Source organism: Dermacentor albipictus, chromosome 1, assembly GCF_038994185.2.
Source record: "Dermacentor albipictus isolate Rhodes 1998 colony chromosome 1, USDA_Dalb.pri_finalv2, whole genome shotgun sequence".
NCBI lineage: Eukaryota > Metazoa > Arthropoda > Arachnida > Ixodida > Ixodidae > Dermacentor > Dermacentor albipictus.
In genome coordinates, this window is record NC_091821.1 from 4,832,842 (window position 1) to 4,857,583 (window position 24,742).

A 24,742-nucleotide genomic window follows, 5' to 3' on the forward strand; every position below is an offset into this window, starting at 1 on the left:
CTGGGTGAGCAGATTGTGCGCCCAGGCAAAACATCTCCCCACTCCCGCGTCAAGTACCTACAGAGATCTAGGGAGCGCTCGCCGTGACGCTTCGGGGAAAAAGTACCTAGAAACGTGGTACACGCGAGCGGCGCATGGTGGCGCAGCGGTCGAGCGCTGGGCTTGGGCGTAAATAGAAACACGCGACCCGCGGACGACCCTCGTCCAAGACAGTCGTGCCTCATAATCAGATTGTGGTTTCGCCACGTAAAAACTCCAGAATTTTCTTTTGTCCCGAAACCTACTGAGCGCCGTGGTAAGGCTGCGTGCAACACATCCACCTCAGCCGAGTATTGCACCAAATATACGAAAAACAGAGCACCAGATAATCGAGTCGCGAACTGAATTATTTAAATGTTCCCACATCGATTCGCTTAGTTGACTACAGTCCACGCCGGATTTTTCAGCCGCGAGAACGTCCGGAAAATCGGGCAGTCCTAAAAATCGAATGCATGCCTTTTACTGCCCCCAAGGGCTCAAATTGCCACAGGCACGTCCAAAGTAGCTCTTAATGCCTGCCAGCACACTTATTAGGCGTATCGGTGCTCGTGCACGCGTGTATAATCAAGGAATACATACTGCATTTCGTGACAATTGCCTCATTCCACTCTTGGCACGCTTCACCGCCTAAAGCAGGAGACAAGATACGATTCGGCGTCCGATCCGACGTGCAGCACTGCATGCTCCGGCATGAGGCATACGACCATCCGAACGAGCTCGCCCAGATCCAGCGCCCCAGCTTGTACGCTCGGAAGACTTCATAGATTCCATGTCAAGAAACGCAATATAAACGACTCTGCACAACACTGCTTCGCTTTACGCGAACACTGTCAATACAATGCGAGTGACAGAACACGACGGCGCGTCCACTGACGGCTCCGTTGACAGCCAGCGATAGGGCCGGTAGGCTTAGCAAGGCGGACGCCGCGGCCGACGGCGCCTGCGATGCAGCCCGAGCTCGTCGAAGAGCGCCTATTTTAGAGCGCAGCTCTTTGGCGTCCGTTCCAGGGTTTCGCGTCGTCGTCGTCGTCGGCGTTGTCGTCGGCCTCGTAACCAGCTCGCCGACGAATCTGCTGCTCCGCCGCCGCGCATGCGCGCTGTCGGCTCTCCGGGCGAGGGAGGATGATGGAAGGGAGGAGGAGAGACTGTGGAGGAGGGCTGGCTACACAAATGGCTCTTTGGCGTCCGTTCCTGGGTTTCGCGTCGTCGTCGGCCTCGTAACCAGCTCGCCGACGAATCTGCTCCGCCGCCGCGCATGCGCGCTGTCGGCTCTCCGGGCGAGGGAGCATGATGGAAGGGAGGAGGAGAGACTGTGGAGGAGGGCTGGCTACACAAATGGCTCTTTGGCGTCCGTTCCTGGGTTTCGCGTCGTCGTCGGCGTTATCGTCGGCCTCGTAACCAGCTCCGCCCCCCTTTCATCCCCCAGCGCTAGTAGCGACCGACTGATACCGCTTTCGTGAGTCCGCTACCGCACTCACGAAAGACGTCGTGCACTTCCTGCAACTCGCATTAACCGTCCATCGATCCACACCGATGTTAGTAGTGGGGGACTTTAATGTTGACATAAAGACAAACAGCAATTTCCTAACACTTATGCGGGAGAACATCCCGTTCCTCTCGCTCGTAACGCGTCCCACGGCTGTGACAACCTCGCGAGGCACTTGTATAGATCTCGTCTTTGAGAATCAAGCATTGGTGTACTAAGTCGAACATATATCAGTCTATTTCTCCGACCACAAAGCTTCCTTCATGACTGTCAAGAACTGTTAGTGGAGTCTTTGTTAAAGGAATACGTGTGAAAAATAAAAAAAATTCTGTGATAGCGCATACATGTGTTGCTCGATTTCTTTGCCTCAATCTATCGAAAAGGTGAAACAGCTTATTTGCTGCGCTCAAATTTCGCATTAGGAAGTAACGTAATCGTCGGTAATTTTTTGCCAAAACGATTAACACGGTACACTTAGGTCGGCCAAAATTAAAAACAATTGGTTTACTCGACACAGTCGTTGCGAAGGGCAAAAGTGCGAGCGAAGCGAGCAGCCTCGCTCAGACGGTCAGCGTGTGCTGTTTGCCAATGCCCTCGCGTCGCGGCTCCCGGTCTCGCCAGTAGCTTAGTGCTAGCAGAGTCGTTCAAAATCGCTGTAGGGCTCTGGTACTAGTGTACTAGGCGCTGCTTTGCGGAACAGGCACACGTTCGATACAATTTTTGATACTATTGGGGGCGAGGACTTACGGAGTCGCCATCTGTCGGAAGCGCCGCCCTTGCGTAGTACGAGGGATCACGCGGCGCGCTTCTCATAGGTTTCGCTTACGGCGCTCAATAAATACACCACACAGCAGCCCTTCTGTACATTTATGTAAGTACTCTCAAAACGAGGGAAGTTTTTGACTGTCGATATAATAATTTTGGGCAAACTGAAAGCCCAGAATCCTTTACAGACGCCATCTCTTTACCGAACATGTACAGTGAAAGCCACTGCACGCGGTCGCCGCGATGAAGTCTCCCGAACCGGCTTGCGTGAAAGGTCGGCAATCGCTGAGCGCAAACTATGGGAAATGCCTTCTTAAAGTGGACGGTCTGATTTAACCAAATGGCGCATAACAGAATGAAGCCTAAATGCATGCAGCGATCGCACGTGTTCGCGGCGACCGAATGCGGGTCTGCATGCATTTCCGCGCACAATGTTTTGCTTTCGCTGTGAGCGCATTTTCGCACTGTGCCGTGGGCTTATAGGCCGCAGCATATGAGCATTTGACAGTACACAAGCAACCATTGTTGCGTGGACGCTATAAGAACTGTTCAAAAATAATTTCGTTACAGTGACTTCGACGCCTACGGCGACTCTGATGTGCCGTCGCGACGATTCAATCTTTTTTGTCTTCTAAATTCGTGGACATTTCAATGTAGTTGCGTGGCACTGTATGTTTACCGGTCTTCTCAGCGTACGATTTCCCTCTGCTTATTTTTCGTAATCCATTGCATTAATTCGTAACAAAATGACCATATGTCATGCATTTTTTAATGTGCGTCTTACCGCTCCCTTTCCGTTCCAGTGAACTTGCCAGTATCTAGCATCAACAAGTTCATAGACCAAATCGTCATGCCATTAGCCGGGCAGCGAGCGCGGGCGAGCGCCTCAGTGCGCGTTTTCTGCGACTCACCGAACATCGCAGTCCCGGCGCAGTAGCAGAAATCTTCCTCGCGTCTGTGCTTGCTGTGTACCCGAGTTGCAGCCGATGGCTGTCTGCCGGTTCTAAGTTTCGCGAGCCAAGCTTCACGCAGCTCCTTGTCCTGCGGCTACGTGTGAATAAGGCTGACACGGGGTTCCGTTGCGTTCGTCCGGCACTGCGGCACCGAGCAGTAGTCTACCATGCTGCACACCTCCAAAGGCAGCCACTACCTACTATTGTGAAATCAAATGTTGTCAAGCAGACACCCCACAAGGCGGGAAAGCCTCACCACTTAATCAGAACCGCAGCGCAGGTAGGACTTTATAACTTTCGTTTTCAGCTCGCTTCGGTGCTTCCGAAGCAGCCGCTGTGTCCACGTGATCCCTCATGCCACGTCACGCCGACGGTGGCGCCAGCTTTTCCGGTGGTGGAGCTCGCCCCCAATTTCGCGCCGGAAACAAACTGCAGCCGTCAAGGAAAAAAAAAAAAGACGGCGAGAAACCGGCCTGCCGGTGCCGCCTATGTGGAGGGAACGTTAGAGAACGTCACACATTGGCTGCGGCCAAACGATGGTGCAGTTGTCGGACGATGAAAATCTGTCTGGTTTGTCGCACGCCGGGCGTCGGCACGGCAAAAGGGTCAGAGTCCGGCGCGTCGAATGCCGGATCGGACACCGAACCGTACCGTGTCTCCCGCTTAACACTTCTGTATTGAGGCGAAGCTGTTTCGCGAACCGGCATTATGCAACGCGTCGTGCTTTCCGAGCTTCGAAGCCAGTAGCGAAGATTCCAAAGGCGGAGTCGGTGGCATTGTTAACAACAGCGAATTTTTTTTTCTTCATCAAAAACACGGCACCGGATAGCGAGAAGCTTGGTAGCGAATGTCGAAGTAGCTATGCCTAGCGTTTCCGTGGTGGTGGCTACCGCTGCCAGCCGATCTGTGTGCTAGAGTGCCTGTTCGAGGTGGCGAGATAATCAAAATGGCAGCGGTGGTGGCTTCGATCAATGTCCTTTCGGACCTGCGGTCATGGCAAAAAGTCCGGGAAATCGGAAGGCGAAGTATTTTAGCGTGCGCAATTTTAGACGGTCTTATCCCAGAAACGCACAACATTCCGCGGGCGGTACAAAAACATCCTGACATTTCACATCCTATGAAAGACGTCCCATGGGCATCCGTGGGATGTAGGATTCGGCGAAGTCCCAACAATAAACAATTGCAGACATTATCAGGATGTGTTGGCAGAGTTTGCCGGCAGCACGTGTTTGAAACGTGCACAGTACGGTCCAATAAGCTGTGCATTTTTTTTTCGCGACTAAACAAAAAACACTGATGGGCCATACATTGGCAACATATGAAGTGTATGGACACCTTGAGGGACAATAACTCCCATACAAATTATAAGTATCGCATTTCCTCCCTGTCAGTAATGTAACATGCCAATCTCGCCAGAATGTGCCGATTTCCCTGTTCTCGCCTTATTCGTGGTGGTCGTGGTAGGATATCTTTTTCTTGGGGCCTGATGGCTGTCCGCAAAATTCACGCACTTAGGCAGCCTGATGACAAGCTACAATAAAGCTGTGCAAGTTTTATAGCTCCACTCATTTGCATGCAAAGGCCGCCATGTGCCTAGAACAAGCGTGACAAATGACATCCATTTTACATCTGGAGCCTGGGATACAACCACCATCCTGCATCCAGATAACATCCGAAAAAGACCCGGCCAGGACCTCCATGGCACATCTATCGGTTTTTCACATGGGAGGTTGTCTGGATTAGCGTAGGACATTTTGGGAACATACCTTCAATCTTCTTAACATCCTTACCGGGACATCCATCAAACATCCTTAGGATGTGTGTGTGTTGTCGAGGATACAGTGACTCTATGGGGTAGCACGGCGTGGTGGTGCCACAAAGGAGTCTGAATTATCGGGCATGTCCGAAAAATCGGTCGTTGACTGCAGCTGCATAACCCTACTGAAAACATTGCATTGCCCTGAAAACGGGAAAAGTGCGCAGTTGGTGCAAATGGCACTTGAGTGGGCGCAGTCAGGAGCAGGCAAGTCAAACTGTAGAAAAAGGGCGCAGTTGGACCACCACAGATACTGGTTTACCCTCACCAGTTCTGGGCAATGCAGACAGACAAGTGCAGCGTAGTCGTCACGCGGTGGCGATCATCTATGCTAAGTATCAACAGCTGTAAGGTGCAAAAACAGCTTAATTTTCAGAGTGCCACGTGCCCTTTTTGAGAGAGCCGGACAGCAGTCAAGGTCCCGCGCATAAATGCCTCGACACACTGCTTATAAGGTTAACGATTTTGGTTTGTGAAATGGGTAACTCATTCAGTACAGAACGGATAGTACCGTCAATGGAAGTGTGCAGCAAAAAAAAAAAAATAGGAAGAGGGAAACAGTATGGCAGAAGGCATGGAAGGACGAGGCAAAGGGAGAGAAGGCATATGTTGGCAGTGAAGCTCACCTCTATGTACAGATTTGAAAAATTACATCGGCAAAATGCTGCTTAGACGCCATTCTATAGCTTCCAAGTGTATAACCAAAGTTTTCAATGGTGCCCTATGTGGGGCTCTTTTTTATTTTGACACAACACTGCTCTTGAACATTAATGTGACTTGCTGTCTCCCACAGTCTGCTCCCAGTGGCCAGCGGCGATTCAGCCCACCACCCCAATCGGTGCCTGCCCTGGCTCAGGCTTCCCCAATTGCAGACCAGGATGACGACTACTCCGATGCTGGGCAGAATCGGGCACAGGGCGTGGTGCGCAGGCCAGCCTCATTCAGGCAGGCAGTGCCAGCTTCCAACGGGAAGTAAGGCTCTTGACTGGGAACCACCCAAACCATGCTTCCTCAATTTGACCAGCACGCTAGACTTGGCCAGCCACCTTAAATTGGTACCATCTAGTCTTGCCCAATTACATTCCCATCATGGTGCAAGCCAGCCAGCAGCACAACGCTTGGAGTGCACACCGTCGAGCTGCAGCCTCGAGAGAGCTTCAACCCGCTACTGCCATCGGATGGCTGCCTGCCTTGCTGCCCACCCTTTCACTGAGAATAAAAACAGTACTGGCCATTTTCCTGTCCCAACTACTGCTTGCCACCTTCCACTTGCTCTCCTCTGAATGCAGGAGGGTAACGCAAACTACATGATGAACCTTACATGCAGCATTTAGTTATCCCCTACCACATCTTGCTAGTTCAGATGCATGCTGTAAGGTATCGCAGCAACCAAACATATTACAACTGTACTGCTGCAGCACCCCACTGCTTGTTAAATATGCATCAAGGCTCAGCTGAGCCATTCAACCTGATCCTACTAGCATCAAAAGCTGTGCTTGAACGGGCACTGAGCTACTATCGAAAACCCCCCAAGAGCATTGTGGTAAACACTTGTTGAAAGTTGACTGTTATACTTTTCTTGTATTACGTCTTTTTCAAACATAATACTGTTGGTTAAATGCTCGCTTTTAAGCCAACACCTAAGGATAGTTTCAATTTGCTCTTATTTTTAGTGTGTACATACGAGTGTTCAAACTGCTTGTTAGTGTGTGACATGTGAAGCACATGAATGTCAAATAAAATTTCACTGAACAAGAAGTGAGGCACGTCCTTTTTATTCCTTTACAGCAAGAAGTAAAAATATTAAGAGTTCCACCAATACACACATAATTTGCTGGAAACTGGAGCATTCCTCACAGCTCATCAGAAACAAGTGTGCAGGGGTTTGTATCAAGGTCCTATTAGTGACAGACGTAGGCCTAAAGGAACGGAATAAGAAGTCTGTCTCCAAGAGTATGTGGGCTAAGCCAGGTCCTATCACAGGGGTTGTCTTGGTTGGTGTGTGCTCACTGGTACTTCCCCAGCAGCTCTCGGCCAATAATAAGTCGTTGGATTTGGGACGTCCCCTCATAGATCTGCAAGGTGCAAACCCGGCACATTCATTTTCATGGAACTCTGCAAGAAATGCATGTACACACACAAGAAGCAAACAACAGGACTGCTCATGTGTGCAGCCACTCCTCCAACCTCAAGGTCAGGAATCAATATAAACATATTCTATTTTTTCTTATGAAGTGCTGTTCATAACACTGCAACAAAGTTCTGCACATCTGCATCAGTTTTTCATGGCCTCTGAGATTGTGGCATACCACTGCTGCAACAGCAATGCATGCTCTAGTCTTATAGACCATGCCTGTTGGCATATTGTGATGCTGCCACATGCTGCACAAGAGCTGAAGTATCCAGAACAAGATTCTCCTGAATTCAAATAATCAAAGGCAGAGCTTGGTAGAGTAATAATATGAAACCGAGGGAGCCAGAAACAATGGGAAACCAACAGCTTTCATATTAAATTGCTCCTGCAATATTTGTTGCTATCACTTTATCATCATGTCCACACTAAGACGAAGGCCATTCCCAGCAACCTCCAATAGGTGGTGTCCAAATCCACGCTCAGTGACAGCCCACTCTGGGTAAGAAATACACATCTCTCACAGGCCATGCTTTTGCTGGCTGCATGTGGCAGAAGCGATTACGAGAGCCGGAAACATGTCACAAACTTGAGGTTTTGGACATCAACTATTACCCCTGCTTTGCACCAGCCGATTCCAACTTGTGCCTGCAAATTTGCTCATTCATCCCCCCACCTAATTTTCTGCCGTCCTCGATTGCTTCCCTTCCCTTGGTGCCCATTGTGCAACTCTAATGGTCCACCGGTTATCTGCCCTAGGCATTACATGGCTTGCCAGCTCCTTTTTTTTTCCTTCTTTTAATGCAATATCGGCTACCCCCATTTTCTTGTTTTCTCATTCCATTCAGAGCAATACTTATAGATTGTACCGATCCTGCTTGGCTGCCGACAGGCAGTATTGACTAAATAAAACATAAAAACGTCCGACATGCTTTGGCTACCTCTCCCTCTGCCTATCATAACAGCTGGAAAAGCCCCACGGTACTGGCGCTCACAACTCGTAAACCTAGCAGGCGCGTGAGCGGTTTCTCCCTACCCACGGGCGCTGTCCTCCTCTAGGAAGCATGCAGACGTACTGTGCCAGTACTGAATATCACCCTCTGCTGTGCAAGGGACGGCTGCAGAAACAAGGCGCTATGTGTGTATTTAAGATGTGTTAAAAATGCCATTTTAAACAACACAAGACCACCTAAATGTATGTGAACGTGTGTGCCCTATGAAGGCGGAACTGGTGGACAGTTGCTGCTCTGAAAAGCCACTGTGTCATCTGAATGCTGTCGTTCCTGGCATAACAGTTTTGTTCTATTGTGATGCTGATGGTTCTGAAAAAATTCAACTTATCATTGTTAGAGGATACCAAAGGCCTTGATGCTTAAAGCTGGCTGGTGGTTTGCCTTGTACATATAAGGAAGAAAGCATGGATGACATGAGCCCTTTTCATGGGGTTGCTGACCTACAAGAACAGGACAATACTTCTGCTTGCTAGTGATGCTTCAAAGTATCAAACTGGCTTTTCTTCCTGCAAATTACACGCGCCGCTAAAGCCGTTAGATGCTGGCATAATAAAAAATGCCAACATAATTTCAAAGGACTTTTGCTTTCTAGCCTTGAGGCAAAAGCTGAGCACAAGGACAAAAAAAACGTCGCAGTTCCTCCCAAAAGGCGAAGCATCGATTGCGATAGCAAAATAGTAAACAACTATACAAAGTAAGGACAGTAGTTTCATCGGCCATATAAATTTGCAAACATTCGCTTAGTAATGAAACTAACAAGCATGGTGCCATGCACGCACAAGCAAACACGAACACATCTCGCTTGATGACCGCACAGACTCGCTGTCAAAATGCTGGAGTGAGGAAGCACGGCGGCAGCAGCGAGCAAATTGACCTTCGTGTAGCTGCTCACTTCAACGCGAACTAAGCATCGAGAACAAAGTGCACACGAAACTTTGAGCCCTCCATGAACCTAGACACTGTACTCACCGCGGTTCGCATTCAACATGGGGCCTGCGCAGTCACAGTAGCCACTAAAGCGTGACGGTGCACTTCCTCTCTGCTTTGATCCCTAGCGAGAATGAGCCACCATCATCAGCTCACCCTTGCACACGCACATAAAGCCCACGGCGCTTGGTGGCGATGTTATCACCCTTGAACTTCATACAGAATGTCACCACAACGCCGACAACAATGGTAGGAATGCACCTGGAGTGTTCATACAATTGACATTGCAATAATAACCAACAAATAAATAAGTGTTCTGGATGCCTTGCATTTAATTGCAATGGCCTGGGACCATGTCATGCTGACCGGACAATGATTGACGATTGTTTAAGAAAATACGGTGCTTTTTAATATGCAGTGGTCACTCCACAAGAGCCAGAAGAAAGCATTGATGATTGGGATAAGCTTGGCACTAACTGACCCGCTGATGAGAACCTTGTAACCTGTGCGCTGTGCACAAATTAAGAAATTTTGTTGCTGAACTGTATACACTGCATCCTGAACCTTTCAGCAGCGATGATGACGACAGGATAGCAGTAATGAAAGGGGGCTTTCAACACACTGCAAACCCTCAACTCTCTGAGGCGAGCTGGGACATTTGACAATGTTCGTGAAAGCATGTGGGCCCAGTTTTAGTTTTGGGTGACTAAAATAAAAACAAGGCTCAAACAGAGATACTAAATGATTAATTCAGCCATAAAGAAATTCGTCGGAATGTATTTCTGGCATCAAAATTTACTGGCTTGATGTGTCTTTTGGTGATACGAATTTTGGGTGATGTGAACATTTTACGTGACCCCGTGAAAGTCCTATTACAGACTTGTTCATGTACACCAAGTGCCGTACTTTCCGGTGTATAATATGCAGTCTTTTTCCAAAATTTGCACTGGTGCATCTTATAGAACGGTGCGTGTTTTGTATGCATAAAACTAAGCGTTCTGGCATGACTAATATACTTGTATTTTTTTCACATTTTCACAAGAACAAGAAACTATGCATGAATACACTGTGAAAGAAATGGAACCTTGTTTTAGCAGTGGAGCGACCACAGCGACAGATGCCAGCTCGGTGGGCTTGAAGTGTAGGCAGCACGACTACCATAGCGCAGCCACCTTCCTTATTGTAAGTCACAGTGGAACCTTGTAGATACGATCCCGTTTAATACAATTTACTGGCACTAACATTCACAAGTGAGAACACAAAATGTTACCCAATACAGTTATGCTTCTTTTTATTGGTTAACATGTTCCCGGAGATGGGATATTTCGGTAACAACATTCACAACATCACTAAACTACTGAACAAGAATAGGGGCGGGCGAGGCACGCACTCTCGAGTGCAGTAGGCGGCCGCCATGGCAGCTTCCCCGCAGTACTCGCACGTCCTGCCGGCATGCACTCAGTTTCCTTTTCCAGTACCCACAAAACTCCTCACCGATAGTCGCAGCTATCACTGCCAACCCTATTGCAATAAACGTTTTCATCTATCTGCTTCACAGCATGTGTGGCATAATGCCGTTGGAAGTGTACTAAACGGCTGTAATGGGCGACAACCCAAACGTTCACTCTGGCAGCATCATATTCCTGCATGTTTCTGGTTGGCGTCTAAAACAATACGCAATAAGAAAACAACACAGTGCGTCTCAGGCCCCTCAAACCTCACCAGCTCCACACATGTGTCGGCATCTCGTGCCGCAACAACGATTTCCGTGAAGTGGGCATGTAAAAAATTGTTGCCAAAACACCCCGCCCGAAGGAGCTGCTGGCCCAGGTCGAATTCAAGCAGCACAAATATAAACTTACAGAAGCCCCAACATGGACAATGTTCGCCTCAGGCTCCTCGAGCCCCACCAGCTCGGCATGGTGTACTGCAATGACTCGCACGACACTTCGCATTACATTGTGCCAGTTACAGTAAAGTGTGACAAAATTTTAGTGACTTCAGCTCATACATTTACCCTGTTAGTACATTTCTGCTGGCATTTTTTTCCCAAAATGTACGAACAAGGTACTACACTCTTAAAAAAGTTTGCACCCTTTGGCGTTTATCTTGTCCCACAACATTCAGCCGTCTCCCTTGTTTGTTTCCTTTTTTGAAAACTCTCTGCTCACTATTTTCCTCTTGAGAATGCTACGTCACGCTGGCAATGCGGATGTCGTTCGTGACCTGGAAGTACCGCGCTTGCAGCATTAAAAAAGGAAATGCGGGCGAGATAGATGATGATTATTTTTTGGGACAAGATACACTCCAAAGGGTGCAAGCTTTTTTAAGAGTGTACAGTAGTTTGGAGCCATAGTGTATTTTTGTTTTCTTTCAAAGATGATGTTAAATCTGCTGGACTAATGCAATGAATAAATAAAAAAAAGAATGCCTCTTGCTCATCATCGTCTTGAGTCACCTGTGCAAAAAGTATCGACCATCAAAGCACTAGTCGCAGTGTATTCAGCTTCTGTTCCCTACAGTAGAATCTCATTAATACAAATACCTCGGGATAATGTAAAAATTCACATCACCTGAAATTTGTATCGCCTAAAGATGTAAAAGAAACTGGGAAATTAAGAGGGGACATGGCAATATTTCCGCTCATGATTGCTCAAAATTTGAGCAATCATGAACCTGTGATTATTTTTTTTTTTCCCCGCAATCACAAGACCTTCCTTCATTTCGTGGCGAAATATTTGGGAGAAATACGCTGCAGAATGAGAGAAATTGCACTTTTTTAGTTTCTTCGAAAGCAGGCGAGCGCAGCTTGTCCTTGACACAGGGCCACCATTCTTGTATCACCGTAAACACAAGAGATCATAGATTAAGATGGCCACAGCACTGTATTTCTCCATGCAGAAATAAAAGTAACAAACGTGAGCGTGAAAAGGGAGAACTAGCATTGTGATTCGTCATGGCAGTTACGTGGTGTGCAAGGAGTATTGGCTAGCATGAATCACTGGCACGCTTGCTTTGCACACATTTTGGCGAGCTATGCACTTCGCGTGTTCCAGAGCTGACATTTCAAGCTCTGCCTGGTTACCTCGAGTTTCTTTCGTTTCTGCATCCTAGCTGCTGCCTGATGGTAACAAGAACATGATTTGCGCAAGGCAATCTGTTTTCTTTGCGGTGGCCAAGCTACTTCGTACCGTGTAATATGAAGGTCGAAAAGTTTCTAATTGTCATCAGGCATTGAAGACGACGGAAGGTGTGGAATACAGAGATAATGCTACCCATGGAAGCGAATGTCGTCGATCTAGCTGACGCAGCAAGACTGGGTCGTGTGCAATTGCCGGCTCCTAATAAGGTTGCCAGGTGTTTGAAAACAGCCAACAAGTTGCATGATACTGCACCAAGCAAAATATTTTTTTTCGGGGAAAGAGGAGGAGCCAAGGTGAAGTGACGTAGGTCACCCTGGCAATAGGAAAGTGACCGGCGGCACAGCCAGCCTGACCAGTGCCTGGGACTACTGGCCCATCAGAACCTCCTTGCTGCAGGGGATCACTTGGTGGCTCGATTGTTTGTATCATCAACCGTCAGTTCACAGCATACAAAATTTAGCATGTTGTAAGCTAATGAACTTAGGCCGGAACTTCGAAAGATCTAATTAACCCATAACCAGGGAACCAAAAGATCTAATTAACTAATAACTTCCAATAAATACAAGTCTACTGCATGAACAAGAAGTGATGGTGCACAAGAATACAAGAATAAGCACAGCTTACATGATGTTGAGTGGCACAAAAAAAGGTATCTCTCTTATGTAATTTGCAGACTTAAAGATTATTTCAGTCACTTGTACATATCATCCCAAAAAGAAACCACTCAACCAATAAAGTGGGCATGCAAAAAACCTAATGTGCTGCTGTAAAGATTTCAATTGATATGACCGAGCAGACATAGATTGTTGTCCATCTTGTGTGACAAAGAAGCGCTCGTGCAGTGCTTACCAAAAGCAACTTTGTGGGAAGGGTGCTGCTTGTGCAAGTTAGCAATGAGAGCACTAGGCAAACACCACAGAAGCCTGGACGACTTACTTACCTGGTAAATTTTTGCATCTCGCATGAGCTTCTCAACGGGGTATTCAGAGTTGAAGCCGTTGCCCCCAAAGATTTGCACGGCATCCGTAGCGCACTTGTTGGCAACGTCCGAAGCCAGCGCCTTGGCAATAGACGCATAGTAACTGCTGCGACGGCCCTGGTCCGACTCAAAGGCAGCCCGCATCCAAGCCAGGCGCGACACCTCCACACCCATGGCCATGTCGGCCAGCATGAACTGTACCGCTTGGTGCTGCAAGAGGCATCGTTACAAGACCTGCTTGGCCTATTTTCATAACTGACAGATAGAAGGAGCACAGGAAGAACTTCGGGCTATTCACACCAGACATGCGTCTAACTCATCACAACTCTGTTATGCAGTGCAAGTTTCCACCCAGGGAACGTTCGACTGCCACAACTTTTTTTAAAAGGTTTTAAGATGGAACGAGGAGGTGAGCTGCCCTTCTTCGCATCAGAAGCTCCCAACTAGTGCGAGTCTTCTCCTTGTGCCTTACCACCTTTTGCTGCATAGTGCATATCTGTAAGGGTTCTCTGCCCCTGGTCCACCAATATGTGAAGGGGGACCACTCAAGCTGCCAACAAGCAGATTTTACCTTGACCCCCTACATTTGCTCGTAAATGGGCCCAAGTAAAAAGGGGGAAAAAATAAAATATTAAGTGGTCATCTGCTCTGCATTTCATACAAATCCTCACATTGTTCATGCTACTGCTGGCTATTTGTGTACTGTACTTGGGATGATGTCTTTTACTGGCAATGATATCAGCTGCTCTAAAATTTTCAGCTGCTTTTGCATAGTAAATCGGTGTATATTTTCAAGACACAATCATCGCTGCATGACTGCCCACCTTGCTGCTTTGTCCCAGACTCTCTTGTGCGACTTGTGTTCTAGCTGTTCCGACTGGCCTTTTATCCAAACTTGTGTCCAAATACCAACAAGGGCACTACTGTGTAGTTGCGCAGATGTTGCCTATGAACTACATCATCGAGCCTATCATGTCACCAATCCTGTCTGAAAACATCCCCTGCCTGAAACCACATTACAAACCTATTTTCCCCTTGAGCCACCAGGGTGGCTATTTCTCCCACAGCGGGCAATTGTAGCAAGGACACAAGCCGTGTGATACATTGCCATCCCTCTGCTGGATGCCGAACTCGCCGTTCTGGAGGTTAGACCGTTTTTTAGAAAATGCTGCTGTTGCTGCTGCGGTCACACTCATTCTGTGGCCTCGTAATAGTACTTATTTCGTTTTCGCTTATCACTAAAGCGAAAACCGACATACACAACTACACAACTACACAACATACACAACCAACTTAAGAGTGCGCCGACTGATATGGGAGCAGTGGCTTGTTCGCACGAGGGTCGTACTTCCAGCATACATGGTCGTTGCAAAATAAAAACTTAAAGAAATCGAATACTTCTGTCAGTCGGCAGTTCATGCGTTACTTTTAGAGGAGATAAATCCTCGCGTAAAAGAGATGACTTTTTAGTTCTACTTGACTGTAGCACTGTGTTAATTTTTTAACCACTAATGCACTCTTAAGTTGGTTAAGAGGGGAATCGCAAAGTCATGCTTGTCAAGTGCATTATGTGAGTCATGCCCTGAGCTGATGACCGAAAGCTTCAACGATCAGATCCTCCATCTTCGTCTGGCAGGTTACCTTACACATGTACCCTACACATGTTGCTGAGGGTCTGCTCAAGTCGAAGTTATCAAAGAATTCTGCCAGCCTGCCTTGTGCAGATAAGAGGAGCGTAGCTGTCATCCTGTATATCTGCGGCCTATTGCACCGTTTAAAGAAATTAGGTCAACGTGCGAATGGTCGGGTTGTGTTTTCAGCTTCTACGAAATTGCAATGTCTGTGCAGACTAGCCAGGCCAGACCTGTCTGACTAGCGCATCTGCAAAAAGAAACACCAGGAAACATTTGCTGAATGTGCAGGAGCAGTTGTTCATAACATTCCTTTAAAGTGTGGGAAAAACTACGTGGGACAAAGCGGAAGGTGCCTGCAGGCATTTCAAGTGCGCTGTTGCCGGGGCGGATGGTGGTGACCACTTGACGTGTGCTCCAGCATACAGAGACTGCTCCATCATGGAAGAGCCCGAGGAAGATTAACTCATGAAATTATCGAAACAGAAATGATTGATAGGCTAGGGGATAACTGTGTTTCAAAACCATCAATCGCCCTTTCCCGCAAGGAGTTAGCTTACCTGCGTAATGGTGTGTAAGGTATTTTTTGCAAACAGCGCATGTATGATGATGCATGCGAAAAAGTATGTATGTGGGGGTCCTTTGCTTGAAATAAAGATTGTTGCAAGCTAGCGCATGTGTGTGTCACGTCTTCCTTTCGTCCTTGCCTTTTCAAGCGCTATAAGCCTGAAGGTGAATATATGTTGAGCTTAAAGCTCTGTCTTGGGCACTGTGCGCCCAAGACAGAGCTTCTTGGTAAAGTGTACTCTTTCTCTATTTTCATATTACCATACTTACTCGCATAACAATCGCACTCGCGTAATGATCGCACCCCTGAATTTTGTTGTCATAATTCGATTTTTTTTTTCATTTCCCGTGTAATGATCGCACCCCGAACTTGCTGCAGTGATATGTTGTGTGCCAAGTCTAGCTAATCATGACTGCGCTTACCATCTGTCGAATGCTATGCGAACGACTCTTCAAGACAAACCAAGCGGTCTGCCCGCACCAAACATTCTTAAAGTAGATGCCTCATTTCATTACTTTCATCACTTCCGCACTTCCATGACTAAAAAAAAGCTGCAACTAAACGTGCCTTTATTATGTGTAGGCTTTATAATGGCTGTGGTCAACAACAACAAAAAAGGCCCCTTTCGATTCTCATCTGCACTCGTGGGCACGCGACAAATCGCGAGCGGCAACGATAGTAGCCTACGTATACACTGATTCGTTAAAAGTGTACCCTATTCATACGCCGACGCTTGTAACACAGCTAAGATATTCACCCACCCTTAGCGGAAATGTGCCGTATTAGGATAGTAGTGAAGACAGATGCCGCGGCATGCCGGTCATGTGTTTCTATGTCACTGACAGCTAAGCGCACCCATCTGTTTCTGTCCCCTCAAAGTGGACAGGGCTATGTTATTGCCGCAAACTTGCCGATATTAAAGGTATTATTTATTACTGATATGGAAGAAACTGCTTCAATGCCCGTAATGTACTCACAAGAAGAAAAAACAATCGTGTTTGGCTTGCTCTGCCGGCTGCCATATTTGTTTTGGTGTCCCGCAGCAAATGCAGGACGTCGAATAAAAGTGTTTTTTCTTTTCGCGGGAAATTTAACTTGCATAATGATCGCACCCCTGATTTTGCGTCAATTTTGCTGAAAAAAAAGTGCGATCATTGTGCGAGTAAATACAGTATCTAAGTCTTTCTTTTGGTTGTTATGAATACATTACTAGTTTTTTCATATCTCTTGTTCCCTGCACTGTGAATTCCTACAAATAAATCCGGTATTTTTTACTCTTGGAATTTATTCTCAACGCTCTCCTCTGCAATGTACAACTATGTACCTTGAGGGTATCACAAATAAATAACTAAATAAACGGTTGCATCAAAGGTAGAGGCCACTGACCATGCAGATAGGTTGACCAAATGTCTTGCGCTCCAGACTGTACTTTGCCGCTTCGTCCAGGCACCTCTGGGCTACGCCTGTTGCGCCAGCCGCAACCTGCAAATAAAAAGAAGCCCCCAAAACAGCCAGCATAACTGACATCAAAACAATCCCCGACTTACTATCACTAGCATGTCATCTTTACATTTTCCATAAGATTCTTCTTTATCCCCACCTCCAAAATGAGCTAATGAGATTATGAGCCACATGCTCATTATCACTCAAATCAGACTCAAAAACCTGCCACACCTTTGTTTACAACTAATGTTTCCTTTCAGCTATAGATACCTCAGACATAAGAAGAGTGGTATCACCTTTCTGTAACAACAGCTGCTATCATGAGCTGTTGAAAAATGCACCAGCTTACAATGTACAGGTAGAGATTATTTTCACTCCTGTATCGTTATTTGTCCCAGGTGTTTGCAGCTGCTCCCCTCTAAAATGACGACTGCTATGAGAATATGGTAAATAAAGATAAATCCTGCAGGACACATGCCTCTCTATAAAAGGCTGCAAAGTGCTTGCCCCACTTACTGAAAGCTAAAGTTTACTGTAAAGCCAAGAAGCAGTCTACCAGTGCCTCCAGGTAGAAAAATTAGGACTGCGCTGCCATGAGCACGTGTTAGAAGGAAGAAGAAAACAAAGCATGGCGTGAGGAATGAAGCAAGAAAATGGAAAAAAGTAGTTACGCGTGGCACGAGAAAAGAACAACCACCACAAGAGACAAACAAGAGCTGGAATGGCAGAGAGCTGACCTTCACCTGTGGGCACCTTCACGAAGGTGAGGTTGTACCAACTCTGCACCACCTCCCGACTTAAAGCTACAATACCGTGGTACCGCACCATGGTCATCAGCCGTGTAAAGGTCACTACTTGTGAGCCTTGGACCCAGCGGCCATAAGGGGGCACACCACAGTAAGATGGGGCACGATGCGTATGAGCTTCGAGAGAGGGTACAAAGGTTCAGAAATGGGATAACACCATTATCGCCGACCTGCCTAACGAGGCCGCTTCGCAACGGCCGAGCCAAAAGTGCGCATTGGTCGTGCCAGCGCCTTGGGTCTACGCCCACTGGTGAACTTTATGTTTTCAAACCCAGGAGGAGAATGGCCAATGTGGATTTCAACATTCGAGGTCTACGCTTTCGCTGCAGGCCTCAACAATGCCAGCGACGAGGTTCAGGTATGGACACTTCTGTAAAGCACATGGGACTGCAAGCCAGGACTGTTCTCTTATCTTTGAAGGCACCAACGCCAGAGGCACCTTCTTTCACTGCTGTCAAAAAGAAAGCTAGCTTCGCACTTTGTGCACCCAGTAAACGAGACATACGAAAGCTGTTATTTTCACCATTGCTCTCAAAAGCAACAGGAATCTGTGGACACTGCGCAAGCTGGTAAAATGCTGTGGCTATAACAGCCTGCTAGTCCAGGACCGCTTCATTTGTGACAAGTTCATTATGGGCTTACATGACAAGAAGCTGTCTGACCAACTGTGCCGATACAAAAAACAGCTGAAGATGCACTGTGCCCAGCTAGTGTCTGCGAGGATGCAGAAAAGGAGCAGTTCCCCTGCGCAAGCATGACTCTCAGTAACACTTGCACCGTAACACTGAACATTGACGCTGCTCGGCGAAACAATACGCCCATGCCTTTGCCATGCTTTCTAGCAAACCAAAGCAGGCAGCTAGTTTATCGTGTGGCTTTCGCGTACATCAGCCTCACCCACGAAAGGTTTGTCCGGCACAAAAATTGGTCTGCCGTTACTGTAAGAAGCAAGGGCACTTAGGTGTAGTTTACATGGCAAAGAAATGAAAAGAGCTGTTGGGTTTCATTGAGCTTCACTCCGTCGATTCGCGGCAAGCAAGGTACGCGAATGGTCAGCTGGCAGACGAATTTCCTCGCAAATGGTCAGCTGGCAGAATTTATCATAAACTCCTGTGTAGACGTTACCGTTGTGTCGCCATCTTTCCCAGGCTGACCGCAGTGGTTGGAGAATGCCAAAGGTAGTCTTGGGCCCTGGTGAGCAGCGTTTGCATGTTCTTGGTACCTTCAAAGCAACTATCAGCGTGTCTACCAAGTTGACATTTCCAAATTCCCCGAGTTTCCCAGGTTTTCTCTCAGTGCCTTTGCAAAATTTCCTGAGTGACACTAAACTTTGTTTTATGTCAAGAAGGGCTGACACCATGTCGCCCAATGCTGTAACTCTCTAGCAAGCATGTTAAAAATTTTTAAAAATGACTTAATCTAGCTTGAATAGTAAGCAGTAGTGTTTATTATATTGAAAAAGAAAACAGAAAGGAGGGCGTAGTACAATGCACAGCGAATAAAATATCTTTAAAAAAATGTTAAAGCCCATTGCAAATCGAGTCAGACATTTTAAAATATGAATAAGAAGAGGTGCATACAGATGCACCCACTATGAGCTATTTCTACCAACTGATAGCAAGCTTATTGGTATGGCGCTCGAACTTGGTCACAAGTGAGATTCTCTCTCAGCAGCTGGATTGGCGGCAAGGAGTTACGGAGTCGCTATCTATCGGAAGCACCTCGCTGGCGTAGTATGAGGGATCACGTGGCGCGCTCCTCATAGGTTTTGCTGTCAGCGCTCACTGAAAACACCATGCGCGAGCTCTCCGGGAAATTTCTGTAAGTACTTTCGAAACGAGAGAAGTTTCTTACTGTCTAAATAATAATCTTGGGCAAACTGAAAGCACACAATCGTTCACAGACGCTATCTCTTTACCGAATACGTACAGTGAACGCCACTGCGCGCGGTCGCCGCGATGGAGTCTCCCCAACCCGCTTCTTGCGTGAAAGGTAGGTAAACGCTGGGAGCAAACTATGCGAAATATGTTCTTATAGTGTTTGTATAACTAAATGGAGTGTAATAGAACGAAGCCTCAATACAGCGATCGCGCAGATTCGCAGCGACCGACTGCGCGTCTGCATGTTTGTCCGCGCACTGTGTCGCTTTCTCCGCGCGCGCATTTTCGCACCGTGCCATGAGCTTTAGGCCGCAGAATATGAGCATTTGACAGTATACAAGCAATCATTGTTGTGTGGGCGCTATCAGAGCTGTTCAAAAATAATTTCATTGTAGAGACTTCGACGCCTACGGGGACTGTGATGTGCCGTCGCGACGATTCAATTTTTTTTTTTTCTTCTAAATTCTTTGACCTTTCAATACTATTTCTCGAGTTGCGTCGCACTGTATGTTTATCGTTGTTCTCAGCGTGCCATTTCCCGCTGCTCCTTTTTTGTAATCCAGTGCATTAATTCATAACACAAACATGACCATATGCCATGCTTTTTTTAAATGTGCTTCTTACCGCTGCCTTTCCACTCCACTGAACTTGCCAGTATCTATAGCATCGACAAGTTCATAGACCAAACCGTCATGACATTAGTCGGGCAGCGGACTCGGGCGAGCGTCTATGTGCGCGTTTTCAGAACATCGCAGACCGGGCGCCGTAGCAGAAATCGTCCTCGCGTCTGTTGTAGCCGATGACTGTTAGCCGGTTTTATGTTCCGCGAGCCAAGCTTCACGCAGCTTCTTGTCCTGCGGCTACGTGTGAATAAGGCTGACACCGGCCTCCGTTACGTGCGTCCGGCCCTGCGGCACCGAGCAGTAGCCTACCATGTTGCGCGCCTTCAAAGGCAGCCACTACCTATTTTAGTGCTTTCAAGCGTTGTAAAGAAGACACTCGAAGCGGGAGAATTTCGCCACTAAATGAGGACCGCAGCGCACGAGGGAATTTAAACTCGTTTTCAGCTCGCTTCGGCGTGCCCGAAGCAGCCGACGCGGCCGCTATGTCCACGTGATCCCTCCTAGCACATCACGCCGACGGTGGCGCCAGCTTTTCCAGTGGTGGAGCTCGAGGCCAATAGTCAAACTCAACTGCACTGACCCACGATGCCTCAGTGTTGCATTTCACCACTTTAAAGGGACACTAAAGGGAAACAATAAATCAGTTTAGACTAATAAAGCATTGTTTGAGAACCCTGCAGGCAGTCATTTCAAGAAAATAGTTTGAATATTAGACGAGAAAATGAAGGTCAAAGTATCAGTATTTGAATTTCGCGCCGAAACGCCAGCGCCGGTACGTCAGCGTGACGTCAGGGATTCCAAAGTTTGTTTTTGCATTTGGGCCGCGTTGGCTGAATAAAGGTTCCCGAAACTTGGCATGTTTAATATTTGGTTCCTTTAGAACACAACGTACTCAATCTGTACCGCTATATATAATTAGTAGGCCCTAGAAGATGCCATCAAAATCCATGATGTCACAGCTCCCAGGTGCGTGAACTTAAGTAGGCGTCGCCACCCGTATTTCGTTCTTGCGCTTTTTCTGGCTTACCAAACGTCTTATCGTTGTAAGAGTGGTGTTTTTGGTGTTGTAGAACGGTGATCTACTGATGCAGAAGAAATCACTTTTCACTTTAGTGTCCCTTTAAAGTATATTTTGGTTTGGATGAGGGATACCTGCATCTCAGCATCAGCCAACACTGTGTTTTTTAAGCTCAAGTTCCTTCAAAGAAGCGGCAGCACACTTCCTTTGTCGTTCACCCCTCAATGCGTCGGTCCTTTCTATTCTCGCCCTCCTTCTGCCATGCATTCGCCCTACGGACCATATGAAGCATCCCGTTGGACAGTTTTAAAGTCACCGCCCGATTTTTTGGATCCCTAAGGGCCGCGAAAACGTCCCAAAAATAAGGCAATCAGAAAAAATGAATGCGTGCCTTTTACTGCCCCCAAGGGACTCAAATCGGAACAGGCACGTCCAAAGAAAGCTCTGAAGGACTGCCAGTACACTTATTAGGTATATCAGTGCTCGTAATGTGACAGAAGACCGCATGTGTACGCATGTATAATTAATACATACTGTGCCCAGTGACAATTGTCCCTTCCTGCACCTAAGCTTCACCGCAATACCTTGCACATGCTTCATCGCGTCACATTGCTGTATTCAGGCAAAGCTGACTTTCAGAAACGGGGTTCGTACAGGCTTTGAAGGCACAAATTCAAGGGTTTTTAAGGACTTTCAAGGCCCCCCAAAGTTTTTTTCAAGAACTCATTTCAATACTCAATTTGGTACCCTTTATAGTAAAACAACTTTTTTAAAACACCTTGCAACAAATTTATTGAACACTAAGGAAAAGACTCACTTACAGACTAGACTAGTTTAATAGTAAACTAAGACAGGTCGTAACAAGCGTTCATGAAAGCTCCTGAAGCTTTGCGATTATTTCTTGCTTGATGTTTAGAAGTTCTTCCGTCTTGCTTTTTGCCGTTTTCCTAAGGCAATTTGACTTCACAATGTGCACGACGTCACCTGTCTCTTCTGCTTTCTCAGCCAAGCTGCCTGCTGAAGCTGTCAGATCAGCAACGGTTGCTTCAAGTCTTGCTTCCATTTGCTTTAAGGTATCAATTTCTTCCTCAACAAGGTGCCTCTTTTGACTCCGTTGCTTCTTCAAGTTGCTCCTTTTTCTGCGCCTCCAGATAAGCAAGATAACGATGCCTTGCAGCTGAAACGGAGGTCCTCAACTCCTTTGTTATAGGAATGTTAAGGATGCCATTTGCCTTATCAACGGCGTCACATATAATGCGTTGTGAGACATCACAGACTTTCAGGTTTTCCACACAAACCTGCCGGTTGACACCAAATCCTCTTTCCACAGTTGCCTGGCTGTGGCATAGCACACGCAAAAGTTGGACTACTGTCCAGAGCTCAGCGTAGGATGAATTGAACTTTAGGAGTTCTAAGAAAAACATGTCTAGCCTGTCAGAGCTCTTTTCAAACAATCGCAGCTTGTGCTTCTCCATCTGCAGCATTTTGGCGTACTCAGAGAGAACAGCGACCCGTTGGTGATCGCTCAACCTTTTTGCAGTGATGAGGGCATTTAAAACATTCTTGAGTCCTGCTAGGCACTGGTCTGGCTTGGTGCACATTTGACGGGGATCCAGTGAGGAAAGGCCTCTAACCAAAGGGAATCTTAAAGGACTCTTTTCAAGAACCTTTTTACACACACTAACAAGGAACTGCTTGCATTCCATTTTAAATGCAAACACATCTTTTGCACCGACCTAGGAATTCTTCAAAATTTGTTCAGCTGCATAACCAATGTCCACTTTCTCAAGTGCTGTGTGACTGTTCACGTCTTCAATGTTGATTTTCAACAGGCCTGTAGTCCCAACTGATGCAGAGAGAACTGAACACTTCACAAACTTTGTGAGAAGCTTCCTGACAATTGTTTTGAGGTCCCTTGCCAGAAAAAACAAAAGTGGTTGGTCTGCCTGATAGTCCGTCAGGAAAGGTTTCAGAATTAGTGCAATCCCAAGGGCAAAATTAAGTTTTGCTGGGACTAGTGGGACACTGGAGAAACTGAGCAAGTTTTGAAAGGAGGCATATTTCGGCTGGTTCACTTCTTTCTTTCTTGCAGACTCAATGTAAATTCTCACGTCAGGCCAAAGTGAAAGGGCTCGTTCAATTACTGGAACATTTTCAACCCAGCGATGGGCGACGTACTTAAGGGGAAATGTAGCCTGACCAGTCACCGCTACGAAGTCCTCTCGCCTCGCCGGGGAATCTTCAAACAATGCACTTTGACTAGACAACAGAATGTCCACTCCCCACTTGGTGGCAGTTACACCCGCCCTGTAGGCGTTGTGCACTACGTGCAGACCGCAAGTGCCTAAATCTAGGCATTGTACTTGATAGTTTTTTTGCAGGTGCTCCTGAAAGCGTCTGAAAAATTTCAAGTTGACATTCGGTCCGTCCATGGACACTTGTAGGATCTTAACAAGTGGTAATGGCTCCAGTGTGTGTGTGTGAAAACGTTTATTGTACTGAGGTCCGGAGGCTCGACTTCTCAAGCCAAGGCGGGCCGCTCCCACGTTGGCACTGTCAAGCCAAGCCTTTCAGCGACATCATGGGCCCTCTGGACTGCCCTTAGTTGGTCCTGAAACAATGGGCTTTGAATCCTTTTCTCCCACTGTGTCCATTCTTCAACGAGGTTGGGGAGAGTCGCGGGACACCCCGCCAGCATATGTCTGATCCCAATGATGCCATTACAATCATTGCATTCCATCTTAATCTCCCTCTCTGGATATATTTTATTAATGGTGTACGGTGTGGGATATGTACCCGTTTGCAATAAGCGCAGTGAGACTGCCTGAGCCCTGTTCAGTTTTGAATGTGGCAATGGGAATTGTCTGCGTCCTAAATAGTAATGTTTGGTAACATCATTGTATGTTAATAAATGATCTCTGGATTCCCTCGCTTGATGGTGAACGGCTCGGTTGTGACTGTCACGGTTAGCAAGTCCTCGTGCCAAGTCATGAGCAACCTCATTGAGGTTTACCCGAGTATCGTCCACTTTCCCCATATGCGCAGGAAACCATCGGATTTCAGTTGTCATAATCACAATGTTTTCAAAAAGTTTAGCTGCAACTCCAGCTACGTAGCCTTTATCAAAACACTTTACAGCGGTTTTTGAATCACTGTAAATGAAGGCCCACTTATTACTCCTGATGGCTAGAGCAATTGCCGCTTGTTCCGCCACCGTGGGGTCCTTGGTAAAAATTGTGAGAGCGTCTTGCACCTTCCCTTGATAATTTGATACAATGGCCGTATAGGCTTCTTTACCGTTCACCCAGGCGGCATCAACTATAGCTGCCAGTTGGTTCTGCTGCTCTATTTCCTTCAAGAGTGCTTTAGCTCTTGCCTTTCTCCTTTCGACATTATATTCTGGATGCATGTTTCTGGGGAGAGGGTTGGTTCTGATCTTGCTCCTAACTTCAGTCATTAATTCTACTTCAGCCTCTATTGGACTCCTCGATGTATTCAGTTCTGCACCTATTGCCTGTAAT

General features: G+C 47.0%; 2 protein-coding genes across 4 annotated transcripts in view; one reads left to right on the forward strand and one right to left on the reverse strand.

The window, feature by feature from the left end:
• Nucleotides 1–6,307, forward strand: part of LOC135919107 (protein obstructor-E-like) — a 43,532-nt gene extending 37,225 nt beyond the window's left edge. Inside the window, exon 4 of the mRNA XM_065452833.1 lies at nucleotides 5,853–6,307. Within this exon, the coding sequence (XP_065308905.1) occupies nucleotides 5,853–6,035 (183 nt within the window). The 3' untranslated portion in view covers nucleotides 6,036–6,307. The remainder of the gene's footprint in view (nucleotides 1–5,852) is intronic.
• Nucleotides 6,308–6,818: 511 nt separating this feature from the next.
• Mcad (Medium-chain acyl-CoA dehydrogenase) overlaps nucleotides 6,819–24,742 on the reverse strand; it is a 212,806-nt gene continuing 194,882 nt past the window's right edge. For all 3 annotated transcript variants that reach the window (XM_065452831.2, XM_065452832.2, XM_065452830.2), the window contains 3 exons: nucleotides 16,838–16,933; nucleotides 13,214–13,462; nucleotides 6,819–7,134 (listed from right to left, as the gene is read on the reverse strand). In XM_065452831.2, the coding sequence (XP_065308903.1) occupies nucleotides 7,066–7,134; nucleotides 13,214–13,462; nucleotides 16,838–16,933 (414 nt within the window). In that variant the 3' untranslated portion in view covers nucleotides 6,819–7,065. The remainder of the gene's footprint in view (nucleotides 7,135–13,213; nucleotides 13,463–16,837; nucleotides 16,934–24,742) is intronic.